Source organism: Helicoverpa zea, chromosome 19 (genome assembly GCF_022581195.2).
Source record: "Helicoverpa zea isolate HzStark_Cry1AcR chromosome 19, ilHelZeax1.1, whole genome shotgun sequence".
In the NCBI taxonomy this organism is placed as follows: Eukaryota; Metazoa; Arthropoda; class Insecta; order Lepidoptera; family Noctuidae; genus Helicoverpa; species Helicoverpa zea.
The window spans coordinates 10,898,678-10,919,672 of record NC_061470.1 but is presented as its reverse complement, the minus strand read 5'-3'; the positions used below and the strand labels follow the sequence as shown (position 1 = coordinate 10,919,672).

Sequence of the window (20,995 nt, the reverse complement as noted above, 5' to 3'; positions counted from 1 at the left end):
CTACCTGTACAAGGAAGACGGGTAATGTTTACGGGGGTTTTAATACTGATACATTATAAACAGCGATGACACAGTTAGGAAGTAACGACATTTAAGCTTAGTGGCGTGGAGTAGCAAGGAAGTTTTATCAGTTTCTTGTCTATGGTCTTGTGTCATTGCTTTGAATTTGGAACGTTTTATTTTTTTGGTAAGGAAAGGTTTAGAACCTCATTGCTTATTATTTATTACAAGGCTTTATCATGTGTACCGAATACTGGCATAAAAGACAAAATATACTGAAAAAATGCTTAAAAAAATATTTCGTGATCTGCTCAATCCCTTTCCCTGTTCTGTGTAAAGCCTTAAAAGCATCTTTGTCTTCGGCCAAAAGCCTTCAGTATAAGGCGTGTACACACTGAATATTTGATGCATTCGAATGTAACCGATGTGCTCTTACCCTAACTTTGAATTAATTAGTGGGTTAACTTTTTAAAACATTGTGTTTTAGCCTTTGAAGTTATCGTATCGTATGTTTGGGGTTAACTTTGATTCTAAGTTACTTGTTTATTGGTACGAGAAGATTTTGATTGGAAAATAAACTCCTCCTACTGAATTACCTACTAATTAATACAAATGATTAACAAAGCAAGTTTTAATCTTTGTTTTCTGTTTAGTAGGTACTGGAAAAATTATGAACCGCGAATGACTATGCACATCACGAAAAACAGTAACTCTTCAAGACAATTTTCAGCTTCAATCGACAAATATCCCGCGAATGACTATCATATTTCAAAATCTGTGACAAAATGTCGATTGATCACCCCCCACACTGTTCAACCCTTTAAAGGGAATATTTCAAAGACATATTTCCAAAGGGGTTGCTGCAAAGGGATGTTTCAATATTGATTAGCGAATTACGAATTCCTGTCGAGTTCTTTACCTTGTTTTATTGTGCTGTGTCATTGGGGCTTAGCGGTCTCATCACCAGTACTTTACGAGATCATCTTTTGCTTAACAAGACTTAGATAAGTCATCCGAAATACACGTGACTAGGAAAAAATGGCGACATTGAACCTCCATGGTCGATAGCGTAACGCAATTGTATTCAAATTCAAACGAGGAACGTGGTGCTTCCATCAATGTCTGACAATCGGCGTGACGTCACGCTGCAGTATCATCGCGATCGCCGATAACGTCGCCCCGCCCCCCCGGCGCTGACCAATCACTGATCGATCGGTCACCGACGCCTTCACGAACCAAATAGTTGAAAATCACACAAACGTTCATTGGTTCCATGTTTAAACTAAGTTATATTGACACAAACTTTCCTGCTCTCAGATATGTAGACACCAAACTTATGTTGTGTCAACACAGTAAAAATCTTAGGCCCGTCGGACATTCTTTATGGCTTCAAAAATCGTCGGGCCACGTAAATTAGTTGATAATTTGTGTGCGACAGTGTTAGGCTAAACTTGCGTTAAATGTAAGACAAACATCGCCTAAGCAAATGAGAACAGGTGTCTCCGACAGCCTCTCATATTGATATATATAGGGACAAACACACCTCACATAATATAAGAGAATGTTTCTTTGAAATTATGTAAATCTTGTGTGCTTAGATGTTAATTAAACACGAGATAACCGGCCCCAATCTCTATTTGAGATTTTTTAAATTTCATCTTTGACGTGTCAACATTATGCCCGTTGTATTTGGGTTTTGGGTAATTTGAGTTTATTTTAATTATAAAGATACTTGCGAGAATCTCACGATCTTGTGTGATCATGATTAGAATTTGTAATTCAATTTTTATGACTTGCCTCATGTAAAACATACAATTCGTCTAGCATTTCAAATTGACGTTTAATTTCAGAACGCCAACCTGATTCTATTATCAAATCCAACAGATTTAATAAAACCTCCGTGGGTACAAAATCCTCAAAGAGCCACAGACAACAGATAAATCGAACATAATGACGGCGGAGGCAAGTTAAGCGGAGATTTGGCGGGAACCGCGTTCAGAAATCAATCCATTGCGCCCTCCATTGAGCTTTAATCTTCAGGGGCTGGCTATAACTTAATCCTTACTTGAGAACCGGAATAAATAAGCAATAAACCAGTGCAGGTGCTTCTATGTTTATATTGGGAGTTATAGATCTTATAGGATTAGAAGTTATCTTTTGTTGAAGGAAGGCGAATCATGGGAAAGACACCAAATGTCGAGTCGCGTGCTGCCGGCAATAATTGAAATGGTGTATTTCGTTTATTTTTCTATGATATTGTGTCGTGTGGACTGATAATGTGTCTGTCACGAGCTTTGTTATTGGGAACACCTTGTTATTGTTTCTTGGATTCAATTTTCGTGTATTTTGCCTACTTTAGAACAAGTAGCTTCGATTGTAGTCTTTATGCCCCTAATATTAACGTTATCGTCAATATATCCATGACCTTACGTTCTTATTAAAAAAATGCCATAAAATGTTCAGCCAACATGATCAACAAGCCTGCAATTCTCACGTGCATATCTGACGTTAAACTGTTAAATATAACTCCGTCCCAATTTCCGATTTCCCGTCGTAAACCGTAATCGATCGACGTTTATAAAGTTAAAAAAATAACACTTTTTATCGTGTTTGCACAGTCTTGATTTTATGTCGCGATGTCGGCGCATGTGATGTGATCTTTGACGGCGGATCAAAGGCGCCGCCCGTATGACACCGTATTGGTGCACATTAAACTCAAAACATCGGTTTTGGGATGTTGTTGAGATGTATTATTAGACCGAGTGGGTCTTTGTGATGTGGCCATTGTATTATCTACATTCTACATGCACTATATGCAATGTCTTTATTTAACTTTGTTGAAGTTGAAGAAATTATTCTGTGAACTGCAGTTTGTTTCTCACGTCCATATAAGGATATTTAACAAGCCGCCAGTCTATTTTAGGCACTCTACGATATATATATTCTACTCTTTACACCTTACTTTTGCAATCAGGAGTAATTAACTCACTAAACCAACCAATACTATCAAGTTTCCTTTAACTATATTGATAAACTTAAACCAATATTCTCTGTATTCACTTAGAGGCATCTGCACCTTGTCTGACACCTGATGAGAAACTCCGAAAGTGCTAATTAACGTTATCAGCAGGTGATAGATGGCTGAAGGATGTTGACTGATCGCTTGATTATGATATTAGTTCGTGGGAACAGCCATTGAAGGTACATCCGGATAAACAATATTTTTTGGGAGATTTGGTCCGTAATATTATAAATGCGGAAGTAACTCTGTCTCTCTGTCCGCACGAAATACTGATTCAAATGATATTTGGTACGAAGATAGTCTAGAGTCTGAGAAAGGATATAGGTTTCTTTTTATGCGATAAATAGTTTCACTAAGACGCTTGGTGAAACGTGGGGAAAAGCTAGTTACCTAATACAGATTCTGCAGAACTTCATAATACTTAGAATACTTGTAGAAGTTGCTAGAATTGACAGCCAAATATAAGTAGTTCCGTCAGTCTATTGTTTCTTAAACAATACAATGTCCCATTCATCTCACTATCGCGACAAAATATTAACGTCCCTCGATAATTCTATTTATATTTCCCACTGATCCGACAGGAAAATAAAAAAGTCACCTTTTAAAGTTCTCAGGGAGCGATTTTTGTATCAATATATAGTGTAAACTTAGGGGAGGCCGCTAAATTCCTTATCTCGAACGTTTAGCGTACTGGTGTGAGGTACAAGGGACCGCATTCAGGGGACAAGTGGTTTTCGATATGTGCCGAACAAAAAAAAACATGTTCGGACCTCCTCAGTGAGTCTGGGAGCCGATGGGTGTATTCTATTTACTGTCCAACGTTTACCAATGCCGTTTCGGTAAAGTGTGTTCGTTTTACGACTCCTTTCGTCAAAGTACTTTAGCTGTTACAATAAATTTTAAAGGACATGTCTTGATATAGTTTGTATGTAGTTACTTGACAACATAAGTGCCGAAAGAGGAAGTATCTCGTATGACACAGACGGTACCAAAAACCGCGGGCGTCAGATCTCAAAGTGACGTCTCAATCCTTGTTTGAAAAACAACATTAAATACTGGGAACTCCATAAAAGACCCTTTGGGTGTCGGTAATTAACTGGTACTTGAACAAGCTGTCTAAACAACTGTGACAGTGCAGGCGTGCTGTGTGGCTCGTGTTTACGATCTAGTATTAAGAACTTATTGATCAAAAACTATTTGATAGGCTGAGAAAACCCTTACCTATACCAAATAAAGATCTCGTTAAAGAGAACTGATTAAGACAAAATTTTGCGATGTTTTGTGTCGATATTTGATCGCCGCTGTCATATAATAGGGACTTAACCCTTTTGACCACTTAGACATTTGGAAGACGGCTTTTTCTACTACCAGAGAGGTTTTAGTCGAAAGTTGCAAGTGACAGCTTAATTCTTCCAATCCTTTACCAGCTAACATATCTAAGCTACATCATAATTGACTAACTATCCAAACAGAGCCAGGTAAAAGGCGCCATCTTATCTGTCAAAGGTGCGTTCTCCAAACAACTGCGTTTAAACACACAATGATACATTGAACATATGTACTCAAGTGACATTAAGTTAACTGGGATTATTATACCGTTTCTAGCTTTTCTGTTTGTTCTATGGCGAAAGATTTAATCCCGCCTGACGCCTGATAAGGTTCCTAAGTTACTTTCTACTTTAGATGGGCCTCTAAAATGTTTGCTAAGAAATGGAACGTTTATTTGTTTTGATTTTGGAATGCAGCATTTTATTGGCCCTTAATTGTGTGGCAGCCATTTTGGAACAACGATTTTTTTTGACATTTGACATGTTATATTGCTGTCATTTTTGCTTTAGGAGGAATCACATTATGTAAATTCAATATTATGTGCTATTGACTCATGATACAAGCCTTTTCTTTATCAAATAAGGAAATGCAGTGCACTAAAGGTGCGTGGTGCCAAGATCAGTGCGGTACCAACATTCAAGGCTTGTTGAACAAACAAACAGACATAATCTGTGTGCAGGTGAACGACCGAGATACGCCTTATCAAGTTTATTAACACCACCTCTATTGTCCACGTTTTCAGCTTTTAAAGGATGTTGTAGGGATCTTGATAAAGGGGAATCGATTCTATAGAAACCGATGTTTGAGTTAGTTTTAGTATTTTGCGGTGTTTTTTATTCAATATCTGCTTATAGAATTGTAGGTTTGTGATAAAAAGTATTCTAGAGATGTGATTTTTGTAGCGTTAGGTTCTATAAAGCCTAAGGATATTTTTTTCTGCGTACTTTCTAAGTGAAGTTTGTGGCTAAGATAACTAAAGCCATATTAGTTCATCCCTTTCAGCTAGATCTTACTTAAAGGCCGTTCTTATCCTCACATATAACTTAAAAGAAAACATTTGTAGATTTGATAATCCCACATATTCAAAATACAGTCGTCCCAAAAATCAGAACGACAGATACTCACCTGATTTCCCTTTTAATATCATCATAGTCTCTCTGCGTATCAAGCCTGGCTTCCAGCCGGGCTATGTGCTGCTTCTTCTCGTCCAATCGCTCCTCCAGCCGCTGCAGCTGCTGAGCGTGAGCTTCTTGCAGCGCTGTCAGCGATGCTTGGAGACGGCGGACGTCTTCTACTAGTTGTGCGATCTGGGGAGAAGAAATGGGTGATTAGTTTTTTTTTTGCTGTAGTAATACGGAAGCAGAGGTTTGAAATTGGAATGTTGGATATTGGTGGATGATCGAAACCTATTTGGACGATTCTAGAACTCTTGTATAGAATATTATTTTGGTCTATTATTCAATGCTCGGGTATTATTATACATTGGGTTGAGGAGTTCAGATAGGCAATCGCTCCTAGTAAAATACTGGTAGCTGGGTACCGCATCCGGTTAGACTGAAAGCAGACCCCAACATAGTTGGGAAAAGGCTCGGGAGATGGATATCCAATCAAAAATCCTTATAAAAATCTCATAGGTAAGATTATTAAAGATAGTCTGAACATTTTAATGACTAAGTTCAGGAAGCAATCTAAATGAAATAAGCAGAAACTACATGATCACGTAACCATTTCAAATTATTACGTACATCTGAAACAGAACTACCAACATTAAAATAATAACATTACAACATTAAAAATGTCGCCAGCGAAGTATTTTCTAAAGAATTTAATTGCCATATAATTGTCTTATGTTATCTGTGGCCACAATAAAGGCATCTGTAATTATGTAGATCAATCTTTCACGATAAAGATGGCGGATGACGTTTTTTATAATAAAGTTAATATTTACTATTGTTTGGCCTAAATTAGTTGTAATATTAATCCTTTTTATTGAAACACACGTGTGAATGTAATTGCTCTCTGAAATTTAATAGCTTAGCAACATATAAATTAATTACGTTCGTACTTACGCAATGATTACGGATTTTTCTTGCTGTCAGGTTTAATAAAAGATCACAAAGAAACATACGATTAAAATATTAAAATCAATGGACTTCGAACGTTACAAAAGCAAGAAAACTTAAAACTATTCACATTTAAAGACAATTGACGATCTATTCATGAAATCAGCACCTAACAAGACGGCCGTACGTTTAGCCCAAGTTATTTACAGTTTATAGGAATTTGAACCTTGTGGTGTTACAATAAGGGTTAGGTAGTTGTTTGAGAGTGACGCTTGGATGATTCTCAGCATGTTATTAGTCGACCTTCGGAAGATATCAATTGTTGGCAGTCAGGTGGGGCGTCGCGGCGCCCGAGCGTGAAGATGCATATCATACGAGTAGATAGATGCGACGGAAATCACGGCCGCCGCGTGACCCTGACTGTGTCTTCAAGATGCTTTACTGTAGGACTTTGTTTTGAGGATTTTCTAATAATATAATTCTATAATTAAGTAGGTTTAGGACCATACATAAGATATTTTTGTGGGGGTAAGGTAGGCAAAGGTATTCGATATCGTACAGCCAGTCATGTCAATGTCAATTTGTCAACAGTGAAGGAAAAATATTATGTGGCTGAAATATTATTTATATAAATTCAGTAGCTGAAATTAATGATTAAGTATGAAATGCATTAAAATAACGTTAATTAGGTGTGAAACACAAAATTTTCTAGAAAAAGTATAATCATTTTAAATAAGGTTATTATGATGCAAGCCTTATTATTATACTAAATACTTTATAACGATTATACAGGATATATTAATATTCGAGTAAATTCTTAGTTTCTTATACCTAAACAAATAATGGTTAGAATAGTAATTAATTAAATTGTTTAAAATTGTCCGATGCTTTTTTCTCGTCTAGACTGAAGTTTTAATTAAGTTGAATGCATAACGATAAATCATTTGCCTTTTGTTATATCGAACAAAAACAATGAACAATAGTTTTTAATATTTGTTTTTACTTTAGAACTGTTCTAGAACTTATCATGTAAAAATCACCTAATTATTATAACACCTTGACATCAATATCTTAGCATATAAGCATTATAATACTCTAGCAAATATCTTTTGACGTACTTTTGAAGAAGTGTCGTAAATAATCTTTAACAACCGGCCTCTTTAGTAAAAAAAAAAACTGAAAAATAACCTTCAGACATCATTACGATTGTACTCATAATAATATAGAATAACTAATGAGAACAAATGAAATATTTTGACATAGAGAACGCGCTAATAAAAGATGGATGCCAGTATATGTCAAGTTGATTTTTCGCGGCATTTTTTCGTTTGTTTATTGACAATGAATTTTTTTATTTGATATAATTAATTGAATGTTTTATTATATGTCGAGTTATTGTGATTTTCTTTCTTTAATTTTGAAATAAATATATTTTTAAGCCGATGGGATGTTTTCAGGGTTCGTCATGGTCAAGTAATCCTTCACGTGCCCATAAAGGCCATATAAACATTCAGAATAGAGTAGAGTCACCATAAAAAGTATTAGCCGAAACGAAAATTTGGGCGGACGGCACCGCGAGTAATTATTGTCTTAATTCGAACCTGCACTGACCGCTATTAACTTAGTTTTAAGTTATAAGCGGCAGCGGGATCTAGGAAAAGATGACTGGATCTTTTTTTACTAGAAATTGTTTCAGAGGTAATTTTGTTGTAGATAAAGACGAACCTCAATTGAGATTCCTACAGGATGGCATAGATTTTTGATACATGAATATTAGTAATGGTAAAAATATGGTCTGGTATTTCAGTTGCGGTGTCGATACGGGATGAAATTCTTGTATTTTTTTTTCTAGGACAAAAGATCGCTGTCCGCCTCCATCTTACCCAGCATCCAAGGGTTCCTTCAGCGAAGGGTTAAGGGTAACCCTCGCACAATTACCTACAATCATTACTATGGACAATTATGTTTTCGACCGCCGCCCGTCACAGTTTCAGCTTTTTATTGAAGTCTACCACATTTTTAGTATAATTACAGCGTGGCCGCCGGGGTCTGTGATCACCCCACTGTGACGTCGATTAACTCGAATACCTCTCTCGTGCGGATCGTTTAAAAAAGACCTTTTGCACAATTGGGTGAGATTTACATGTGTTAGCAACTTTGTTTGGACTTCTAGATGGGATTTTTCGGGACTTCATTTGAAGTAGTTGGTAGTTTATTCGTTGATTACGCGGACAGTTGCTAATTTGCCTGACTGTTGTTGACTGGGAAATGGGACAGTTTATTTAAGTTTTATCTTCTCTATACTTCCAAGTGTCATCGTTGGGGTTGAAAGCTGAAGGAAAAATAGTCAGGCAATTAATATCTGAGCGTGTAACAGTGACACAAGCCACACAGGGTGCTGCGTGCGTCGCTTCACATTCCTGGCTGGTTCCTTCCGATGCAAATGGTCGGCTCTCGGGCCATAAATCCGCCACCGTCCCCGGCGGTTTATCAGACGTGCTCGATTCTACCTTACACCTACTTTTATATGGTGATAATATGCGCACACTTATTTATGGCGCTGATGATACTTTGGAAGTAGAAAAAGTCTTCATAAATGCTGGTATAACCGACTAATGTTCGGTGTAAAATGTTACGTATTCTAATCGTCAAATGAAAGCGAAAAGTACGAAACAAGGATGATCAAACAACTAGTCAAAAGCCAATCCACAAAATTGAGCTACAAAGGACCAAACTTTTTACACTTTTTCTCAAAACCATAACCTCTTTCATCGAAGATCGATGGAAAAACAAAGATGGACGACCACGATTGTCTGAAGCTCAATAAAGTAACAAAACAGAATCAATTTGGAGCACAATGCGTCAATGCAGCTCAATCACAAAGGAACTGATGACAGACAACTGAGAAAAAAAACCTAATACGCCATTTTGACGTAGAAAGAGTTCATGTTGCGATCTGTCAAAGTGGTCAAACAGTTTAGGGGGAGCATGTGCCCAAGATATGTGGGACTAGTCCTACTTTGTTCAAGACTTCGTACAACCTGACATCTATAAAACTTATCTTTTCAGAACTATTGTGATGAGGTCGTGTCCTTCAGAAACTGCTACGGTTGATTTTATTACACCATATCTGCTCAACATATCAGTGCTTTACTTGCAGAGTCCCTCAATGTCAGTCATTTTGATACAATGTCACAGCAAAGAATACGTGCATGCGGTGCATTTACAACCTTTTCATTACCTGATCAAAGCTTAACCAAGAACTCCATGTCCTAATTCTTCAGTGTCTGATGGTCTGCCTACCAAATCGCGAATCGTCGGAAAACATTTATTAGGCCGACGTTTAAGCGGGAAAATTCAAATTTCGAATTCGAACGCGCGAGTAATACCAACTGAACGAACAAAAAGACGTTCGGAAAGCTTCTACGGCGGGACGGCCGTTTTTCTTTTTACGTCATCTATAGTCTGTCTAGTTTGACGCGACGAGTTTCGTTTCGTTTCAAAAAAGATGATAAACGACGCGAATGATTGAACAGTTGGACGCGAGTTTCAAAAAGATTCATACTATCCGTTTATTACGTGCTCTTCAGCTGTCATCGCATCTATCGGAATTAAAACGAACGAATGAAAATTATTATTTTAACGTATTGCACGGGACAAACATTTGTGATTCATAAATATTCACATTTCGGCAAATGCTTTTACAGTAACAGTTTGATTGACAATGAACGTCGCGATCATCAATCACGCGTCATATCGAACGTGCGCCGTGAAAATGCTAAAAATTAATAAACACGGACAAGCGCGAATTGTACAACATTAATATTTGTATTATTGTGTGGGCGATAGGGTCGAGTTTGGCTCGGTAATTTGTATTTAGAGTATATTTTAACGGGCAAACACTGACATGGAACTTGTCCATGCACTTTTGATATGATACGTCGGTGGCGTTCGGATAAACATAGCGATGAATCGTGATCATTTCGATTATTACTTTTTCGTCGCTGTCAGTTCATGTTTGGGAACTTTAGCGCGGAGATTCTGTCAGTATTAAATACTAGATAGTTTTTAATGAACCGTGTAACGGACGTGATTAACGTTGAATGAAGGGTATTGTGGAACGTCGGGCGAATTTAAGACTCGGGATTGATAGGGTTATAATAGCTTTTTGTTCTATTTTTATCTCGGGTCTAGCTTTAATGAAAAGTTTTACCGAATTTTAAAAAAGCTTTGTATTTTGTGAGGGATGTCAGTTTATAATTCTGTCTGACATCCAGACGAAGAAGGCTATCTAATACAAGGCCTGTCAGATTTCAGGGATACTTTTTATTGACAAATCCAATTATCGTTTGAAAACACGAGACAGACACGCCGAATGCAAAGTGCATAGTTCTCGGTTTTGAGTCGACAACGAAATGAAGCAATTATAAGTTGTGGGAGCTCATTTATTGCCTGTCTATCGTTCGCGTTATAAAACCGAATGGAAAACTAAGTTTTGCCTGTTGTGGTCGGGACGGGCGCTATTGGGGTGTCGCTGTTTTGATTTCGATGATAAGTTTTGTATGTGGAAGTTATTGGTACCGATTGTTCCAGGTTCATCGGTTCACGGGTTTCATGTGAACTTTATTGGAGCGAGACTTGTCGGCGTTAACATTTATTGCTGTTGTACTTAGATTGATAAATGGTTCGGATTTTTATTTATAAACAACAAACAAAAAACGATCGACAAATAATCCAAACATAGAGCCACACATTTTCAAATTACGAACGTACATCGCACGCTACCAACCTCACGCGACTCGAAAATAACCGCCAATTACGTTCAGACGTCATTCGGGATTAAAAGAAAAATATCTAGAGAAACGTGTTTCTTCCGTGGCAAGGGTAGTAGATCACGTGGGGGTGAGATATCTAGCCTAGATTATTTTGAGTAACGGCCTGCCGGGGGAGGTCGGAAAAAATGCATACCACGGATAAAATATAGTTTCGTGTTGCAATTAAAATGGTTTGTTTCGCGGTGAGGTATGGGGTTCTTTTTTGTATGTCTGCATTGAAAGTGTTTTTGGGTGTATAATGTTATGTGTCTTTTATGAATGTTTCATAGCTGTACAATGAAGTATGATGATAGAAAGGGAAAAAGTATATTTTCAATATATTAATTGAAAATCAACTTTAAAACTATGCTATCTGCATTAATTTTTCCTTAAGAGTACCTAATACCAAATAGGCCACGTAAAAAATGTCTTTAACAATCGCAATCGGAACTCCAACCTTCGTGCTGCAACGAACGGCTGATGTCGGAGCCTCTGCATTCTACCCCCAAAAGGCGATAATTATTTTAATTTATAGTTACGTATCGCCCGTTGCTATCACATTTATTTTTCAAGAATCCAACCAGTTCGTGTGATAACGTGTTGGAGGTAAATCGGGCTTGAATTTAACAGAAATGCTGGCTCATCGCCGATGTTTCTACCCTTTGTTGACTTTTGATTTGTATGTTTTATTAGCAAATTTCTTTAATATATGTAATAACACTTCTTAAATTACTCTTTTATACATAACAGTCTTATTAAATAGATAGTATCTATAAATGATCTATTGCCATAATGATATAGAAGAACTATTACGCTTTAACTAGCTTTCAGTTCCCAGACGATCGTTCAATCCCAGCATATTCGAATGTCGTCCTAAAGCGTTCCGTTCTCGAATCACGTCTCAGCTAATCGGAACACGTTCCGATTCACCGGAACGCTCCGGAGATTGACGAAATTGCGCCTGTCAGTGATACCGTGTCACTTCGATATGTCAAACTTGTCAAACAAATGGCGCGGGAAAATTGACGTTTCCAATGTAATTTTCTGAAAGCTTCCGGAATTTTACCGCCATTTTTAAATTGACTCCCTCTAATGAACACGTATGGGCGTCATAAAGAACATAATTTGATAATACGAAGACGTAGAAAAACAAAAAGGAGCTAAAATTCGATATTAGCCATTAGTAGATTCGGAGTTTTCTAATTAGACTAAGCACACAAACGAAATAAAGCATTAAGGAGTTGTGCAAATAGAATGGAAGAAGGGGGAACGAGCGCGGATGTAACGCTACTGGAAATGGACATTATGTGTGGTGAAACTTAATGTGAATCGTTGCTAATTGACGCTTCAGTTTTTTCTTCTTGCTTTTACATTTTACATTATATAGAATTATTATATATATATATAGAATTATTGTTTACTTAATCAAGATAAAATACATTTGTTTATCTTGGAAAATTGTATAACATTGTCTGAAAGATACCAATCCCCGCGATTTTATTGGTACTTACAAATTGCGCTTCCTCATATTCTTCAAGCGCGCTTACAATGAGGTTCGTACATCCAGTGATTCTACATCCCAGTCCGCCCGTATGCAGCCTTCGTAAGCAAATAATATCACAAGATAAAGAGAATGGAAAACGATATTTTGTTTTGTACTCGACAAATATTCGTTAATTCCCTTGTCTATTAAAGGGTACTATCATTAAGTAATTAGTATTAGTATTAGTAGTAGTTTGTCAAAGAATATTGTATAACGAGAAATTGAAATAAATTTCTTGTCTTGTTATAGATGGTCATAGGAAGATTTTCTTCATAAGACTTTGCCTTCATACGTAACATTGTGTCTTAACCCACTTAAACCTATTGAAAAGGGATGTTCCATGTTCCACTAAATCATTAGCCATAATTACGGTATTCTGATACGAGACAATATCAACCTTGCTTGAAGCACCTATTATACTAATCAAGGAAGTCCCGTGTATTTATATTGTAAGATCGTCACCTAGCCATTGTGAGCGCAAGGACAATGCACGTTACCATTGTGGTGCACCTAATTGTACTCAATTGTACTCCATATCATTTGTATGACAGTTACAAGGCAACGAATTATGTGCTTAAGGTTGATTATTGATTGGCAAGTTGGGTTGTTACGACTTATGACCTTTTGGTGTTGAAGTAATCTTGGGATGAAAAAATGTAAGGGAATGTTTGTAGTGAACAACTGCAATATAAAGTCCTTTAATTCTACTATAAAATAATTAAGGAGTCTCAAGCTAAATTATTCCATATTAGTACAAAAGTATGCTCCAAAAGAATGCGGTCATAGATTAAAATAATAAAATTGTAGCACAGATACTAAAGTCTAATATTGTAAGAAATATTTATATTATCGCATAGCTCATGGGCCCCGGTCTCGTTTTTACGCAAATACCGCCATCTGGCGGCGGTCGTCGCGTAATTATAAATATAATTGACATTAATTACGAGTCTCCATGTTTTTTCAAAGTGGGTTAGTAATTTCTAGAAAATAATTCCTTTTAATACGAGAAAAGGTAAATGCGTGTAATGAAACGCAGTTATTAAATGTTGATGCAATTATTATAATTTTACAAGATAGAGATTAATGTCGGAGAGTAGTCAGGCATGCAGGCCCGACACTCCCAACTATGCCTTCTAGCTGAACCACAAATAAACAAGCCGAATCATATTTTGAAATATTTTTTTTGGACTACAAATAAATTACCGATATCTGCATTGTTTACTGAAATCGTTATTCAGTTCAGGAAAATCCTTTCATAAAAAACTTATCATTAATTAGCGGAAATACCATACCGAGATTAAAATAAAACCGAGAGCGTACACATTGACAAAAACATAAATCACGACGACATTTTGTTTTTTTCAGTTCTCGCGCCATCTTTGTGTAAATGCCAGTCTACATCTTACTCTATGGCCAGAAGGAATTATAGACAGGTTTGCTAAAGAGCGGCCTCTTTGCTACTATTTTGTGCCATAATTATATACTTTGAGCGTTTTAACGAACTACCAATGAGCGTGTTTTATTTAATAATTGTTTATATGAATTGCAGTTTTTGTAACAATTACTGCCTCTGGTGTAGTTCTACCAATTACCGCAATAACTTAGAAGGCAGTTTAGGCTTAAAACACTTTAATGTTTACTTGTCATTTGACGTAACAAAGATCAAACACTCCCTTCAACAATAGCATCCATACTTTATAACTAAATGAAAATACGAAAACGTACTTACGTCCCCCACGCCACCATACATAGAGACACATTAAAAAATCAATAGCAAAACTGCACGCTCACAATTAAGAAGTCCTCTGAGTCGAAACATCCCTCAAACGTCATGACACCCTTACACTACAAACAAAACATTGGTACAGTCAACAAAATGAAGGATAACCTTTATCACAAAAGAACAAGGTTCGGAATTGCCTGATGGATTGTAAAGAAACGGTAATGCGAAGAGTTATCCGGCCAGCAAAAATGTACGCTTAGCGGCGAAGCTAAGGGAGGCAGGGGCAATTTGGGCAATATGCAAAAGTTGGGCGGTGGGCGGAGGGGGGTGTCGTGATTAGGCCGTGTGTGTCGATGCGCATCTTATGCCCGCATTACCCTTTCGTTTTCCTTCCGATAGCTGCCTTTGTGGGCCCCTTTAGCTATCTGTGCAGCCGAGATCATACGATACCAATTTTCTTTTGACGGTATTTTTTCGAGAGCCATCGATTAAGAGCGGATTTTTTTCGCAAAGACTTTGTGATATTGAATTTTTGATTTATTTTAATGGATAAATTGCTGTTGTGGGTGGACGATTTATGAGTAAACGAGCCCTTTTCGTCAAGAGTCGAATATTTTTGGACTCTTGTGCTTTTGAACTTTTTTAAATATAAACATTGGGTTTTTCGAAGCCTTATTTATTGTAGAAATGTAACAACTGTAGACTTATGTTTATGATTAGTTATTAATTGTCAGGCAGTTAATTATTTCGATTTGAATGGCTGAAGTTTTCCCTCTTAACGTTTCAGTGAACGTAACCGATATGTAGCGACAAATAGGAACACTCCGGGTTCGATTCCCGAATCAAGCCCATTAGAGCAGTGAGCCGTCACCGCTACTTACTTAACTTACATCAAAAGTTAGTTGAAAACTGACACAATCGACTAAAATGTTATACCCATTAGGAAAATCGACTACACTCGGTAAGGGTGAACTCGTTAACACACTTTCCAAGTTTCTCATCGAAAACTACCCCCGTTTAGACTACCAAATACGTTGAGGACAAACTAATAAACGTGAATGTTTAATATTCCGAAATCTTCCCCCCACCGCCCGATTTCAATACGAGTTTAAGTAATATCGGATTCTGGCATCGCGTTTTCACGTATAACGTTGTAAAGGGAGGAACCTCGGGTAACGCCATTCTTAGCAATACGCCAACAGGAGCAGACGTTATGGACTATTCCAAAGAGTGATTTCCCTTGAAACCAATGTAGCATATAAATACCATTATTCTGAAACAATTCACGCTTTGGACCGGTTCCGTTGTTCCGAATTGAATGAGGGTATTCAATAAGATGTCTGCGTACAAACAACTTTTGAGATTTTGTATATTTTGAAGTGGAAACTAAGTTTGTTGTGATCAGAAGGCTTCGCGTTTTGCTGGGATTATAGATATAGAGACATGTGATACGAACATTTCCTATTCCAAAAAAAAATATATATAAAAAAATTGCAAATCAATTCAAACCCTTTCACTCAACCTCGTCCCAAAAAAAAACTAGCTTACCAAACCAATATTGCCAAAAATTCCACCGTGAAACTTTCAAGCATCCATCAGCCGAGATACTTACCCCCCTCACACACACAAGCAACTAATGAAATCAGACATGCCAACGCAATTGTAGATTCAATTAGTACGAAGCAGTTACCATTCTTATCGGAACGAGACGATTTCACGAACGAATTAATCCGAAAACATACGATTCCTATCTTCCCCATTCTCCCGTCTTACCTATCGATGTGACGTCATTGTATTTGCTGAGAGTAATTAAGTACAAGGATTGCGAACGATAAGTAATGGAGTTTAAAATGTACCAAGTTTTGCAAAGATGTGTATTTATTGACGATTTTCAAGTTGGGATTGCTTTTGGCTTTGTCTGTGTGGGTCGATGAAATCTGAGGGCACGGCAGTGCCCCAGCCAAGACTCGAGCAAAGCGGGCACGGCCGTACCATCTTTTCTCGGAGCGTTTCGCGGCTATTTCAGCCCCCTGTATCTTCCATGTGAACAAAGCTAGGAGTTTAGGTTTTCGATGACCAAGAGTAAGTATTAGAACAAGCTCAGTCTCAAAATTACAAGACATTTGAATAAATAGTTTACGAGTTATGAGCGATCAAAGTTACACCATTTTGTCACTGACTCACTGACCGATCATCAAAAGTCTAAGGTACTTCTAGCAAACTTAGAACCTTCAAATTTGGCACCAAGATAGGTTATTAGCTACATATAAAGGGAAAATTATAAAAACCTTAAAACTTAATAAAAAAATAGGAAACAAATTTATATTTGCGGTTTTTCAAGAACATTGTGTATGAATTTTGATTGCATTGATAACTTTGTTATTTATTTATGTACAAAATGTTAAGCTATTTGTTTTATTGTTACGTAGTGTGGTATATTGTTATTATGTATTAAATATACATACATATGAATAAAAAAGCTAGGTTAAAATGAAATGAATAATGATAAAATCTTTCATATTAATGCAGTGCGATAAATACTCCATGCTCGCTCGATAGATGGCGTTGTCCTGGTCTAAATCGCGCTATGGTTTCGTTACATAGCTTAGTATAAGTAGTACTTAAAAAAAACTAATAATTACATGTGATTGCGCCATCTACCTCTGAAATAAATCTCTTTTATTCTTAAAGATATTCGATTCAAAAATTCGTCAATTTCGAAATTTTTTACTTTATTTTAAAAAAATGTTGTTTACGTGCTACTTTAGAGGTGTACATATTTAGTTTGTTATATATTTAGTTAGTTGCATGTAAGTTAATTTAATTTGTTATATACTTAGAGAAGAAAGATACCTACAAAAAATAAATTAGATCCCACCAAAAACATTAAATGTAAAAAAAGCCAATCCTCTACGCAATTCCTCCACCGTAAAAAGTTTTGAGATCGCATAGAAGCCAAGTCCTGTTCAACTTTATTTGTAATAATAAATCAATATTTTGTGACTATATCAGTAGTTTTGTTCACATTACAATAATATTGTCTTGGCCATGAGCACAAGTTAAAAGTCGCTCCTCGTAATAATGTGTAAATACCATTGGATTGTTAAATTCTATATGGACATGATTTTACGATTGGACTGATTATGGACTGATTGGAATTTGAGATCACCATGGACTAAACATGCGCCATAGTACATGTGCAGTTCATTGATGTTGGATGATTACTGACTGTCGGTCATTTAGTAACAATTGAATAAATTAAAAGTATTTAATTCTGTGATATTAAACTTCATGTATGACTTTCACCTCTCCAAGATATGCTGTATTATATTTGTAGTTTATTGTGCTCATGGCCAAGTCAATATTATTGTAAAGTGAACGAAACTATTGATAGAGTCACAAAATATTGATTTATTATTACAAATAAAGTTGAACAGGACTTGGCTTCTATGCGATCTCAAAACTTTTTACGGTGGAGGAATTGCGTAGAGGATTGGCTTTTTTTACATTTAATGTTTTTGGTGGGATAAGATTATCTATGGAGTGTTCGTTGGTGAAGTTATTCTATTGATATGTAAAAGTTTAGTCTTCGGAATAAGATAAGTTGTGTGTGAGAGATACCGAAAAGTTAAAACCTAATAAACATACGACATTCACATCAAATCAATTCGCGACATCAAATTCAATTGATTAAACCTCAAGTGACAAGCCATCGACAATTGTAGACACCGACACATTCGATTATCAAAAATTAAGCCATAACCGTAAACAATTACCGAAATCGAATTATTCAATCGGAATAAATTAAACTGAATCGGAATAAATCACATTGAGGAATTAAAATGCGATATTCGATAATTCAATAGACTACTAGAGGGTTCAATCAAAACAGACGATTCGAATCATCGATAAAATAGTAACAGAGGGGGGAAAATGTGGGGTATTTTTTTAGTATCGTTTATTGATCACTCACGCCTCTGTATTGAGAGCTATTGATAGATTGATATTAATGCCCGGGTTCCGTGGGGTGGCGGTTTTTTTATTACGAACCTCGTTGACGGAACCACAATTGGATATTGTGTGTAATTCTTTTGCACACAATGGTTTTATTTTTTCATCGTTTTGTGACTGTTGATTATTGGCGTTTTTATTTACATGTTTGAGTTCGGTCTTTTCATTGATTTGTTTGTTTGTGTTCGTTGTAACGAGCGAATATTGTGTTTGTACGGATTTTGTGGTGGCTATAATTGGGTCAGATTGTGTATGACTTTAGAAAAATCAATTCTTTTGTACATAAAGTTTGAAAACATCAGCGACTATCTACTTAAAACTCGTGAAGATTATATGGTACTTTAAAATCCACTTCATACTTCCAATCTCAGCGGAGCCTCAGGATCCAATTTACCAGATCAGAGACAAGCGAGTTCATAGACAATATAGATTCAAACAATGGCGTTCCATATTCGTGCTCACACTTCAATATGCGAAATTGACACCGCAATATTACAAACAGAAATAAGATTGCCTGAAGGCACCCCCACGCGGGGGGACTACTTTATTATACGAAATGTCTTCGCGATTGAAACCAATTGTTAATTGAGCTATATCTATGAAAATTGCGTCTGTGCGTCGCCGATTCTTATCGGAATTTGTCGTTAAATTTATTATACAACGGCTTTTCGGTTTCCGATGTGAAATGGAACGTTTATTGAGGCTTCGCATTTAAGTATTAATAAGACGTCGATTTTACGCCTGGGGAATTAATTACAACTGATATTTTAATTGAAAAGCTGACTAAATCTGCATCACTAAAATAAAACCTCTTACTAAAAACTCTATGGTTAATATAACTCTGGCACAAAACACATGACACACGTAAATCCGTTCGAATTTAGAACATCGAAATGTTGGCGGCAAAACAATTATTTTAATATACACAAAATAGGAAGGCCCGACAATAGTTAGACAAATGAATAAATCCAAATGGAAATTTCCCTATTCGTGAACAATAGTTAGATTTGAGGCTGTATCTCGTACAGACAGATTGATTGGGCCCTTCCTCGGATGCGGAGGTGAGGATATGGTTACTCTATTGTTTTATCATACATTTAATAGGTATAGTTTCTAATGTTGCTTGTATTGTCTATGGCGAGACGTTACATACTTTTTGAAGGACTTTTTAAGAATGCATAATTCTATAGCTAGTCTATAGTATGTGTATGTGTGAAAAGAACCTATATTGTTATATTTACGAGTATTGTCGTAAACAACGATAAAACAGCACTACATCATCGAAATCTTGCGTCCGTCAGGGCGTCGGCCATACATCCACCTCGCCGACAATATCTCTAGCTAAATCTCAAGTTTCGACATAAATAATCACATTGCGTTCACATAAATTTCGGTTCTCTCTCCATATTTTGTTACCTGCGCCGTTTGTTACGATTTTATTATGAAAATGAATGGCAGGCGAGGAGGGGGGAGGGGTGCGATCAAAAGGGTTCCTAATTCGTACATTCGACTGTGCACACTATAGCAACTATGGGTTTTATGATCCGCATCTTTTATGGGATAATCAAATTTTGTATTATTAATGCTTTTAATTCGCAGACGGGAATTGATTTTGCGTTTAGTTTCTGCGGCTGCTTGAAGTATTGGGTTTCTAATCTAATTTGTTCTGTTTTGATTTTTGGATGTTCCATCGTAGAACTTATGTTCAGTTTTAATAGATGCATTTGATTTTAGTGCTTACTTCATAATATCGGTGCAAAAGCCAAAATAAACGTGATTCTCATACAGACTAAACATTTATGCATATCAATCTCATTCCTTATAGTTAGTTGCGAACTCCGCGGAACTTCGGCCAAGTTCGAGCTTCCCCAAACATCGTTTACGCGAAGAATAACACGAGAATAAAATACTTAGAAGGTGTAACACACGTTCCCCCAAAAATAAGCAAACCAACATACAAACCGACATCATTATTTACATAACAAACACATCCCTATCATTATTTTAATTGAATATGCTTTGACGTGAACTTATTTTTGACATTCTCGTTTCTTCGGAATTAATTTGCGTGTTGTACAGTCCTGCGTACAGACGTCATACGTTTACCTTTGTTTTCCATTATTTTGTATTCGCAAGAATTAATTGGAATTTACATTGTATAAAATACACGTGTAATTAGAAAACACGTTAAGTAACACAAAGAAAATTCATCATAGAGTGTACCACGAACAATGTTATTTTTGTTTATGGATTTTCTGTGACGTTGAAATTACAGTTCGTCATTCGAATTTTAACAGAAGCTCATTTGAATTTGGAAAGAGCTGTCAAACATATATTTTTAATTTCGGCCATCGCATAAAGTGCAAAGGCAACTATCCCGGCAGGCTGGTAGTCTAGCCGCATGTGAGCTCGGAAACTGGAAAGTATCTTTAACGCTCACGGTTCCGCATACATATCTAACATTAAATGTAATCGTGGAAACCTGTGAAA

At 36.5% G+C, this 20,995-nt stretch overlaps 1 protein-coding gene across 8 annotated transcripts in view; it reads right to left on the bottom strand.

Annotated features, from left to right (window-relative positions):
* The window catches only part of LOC124639323 (homeobox protein cut), a 136,564-nt gene that overhangs the window by 22,524 nt on the left and 93,045 nt on the right, over positions 1-20,995 (bottom strand). For all 8 annotated transcript variants that reach the window (XM_047176619.1, XM_047176620.1, XM_047176621.1 and 5 more), the window contains one exon: positions 5,477-5,658. In XM_047176619.1, the coding sequence (XP_047032575.1) occupies positions 5,477-5,658 (182 nt within the window). The remainder of the gene's footprint in view (positions 1-5,476; positions 5,659-20,995) is intronic.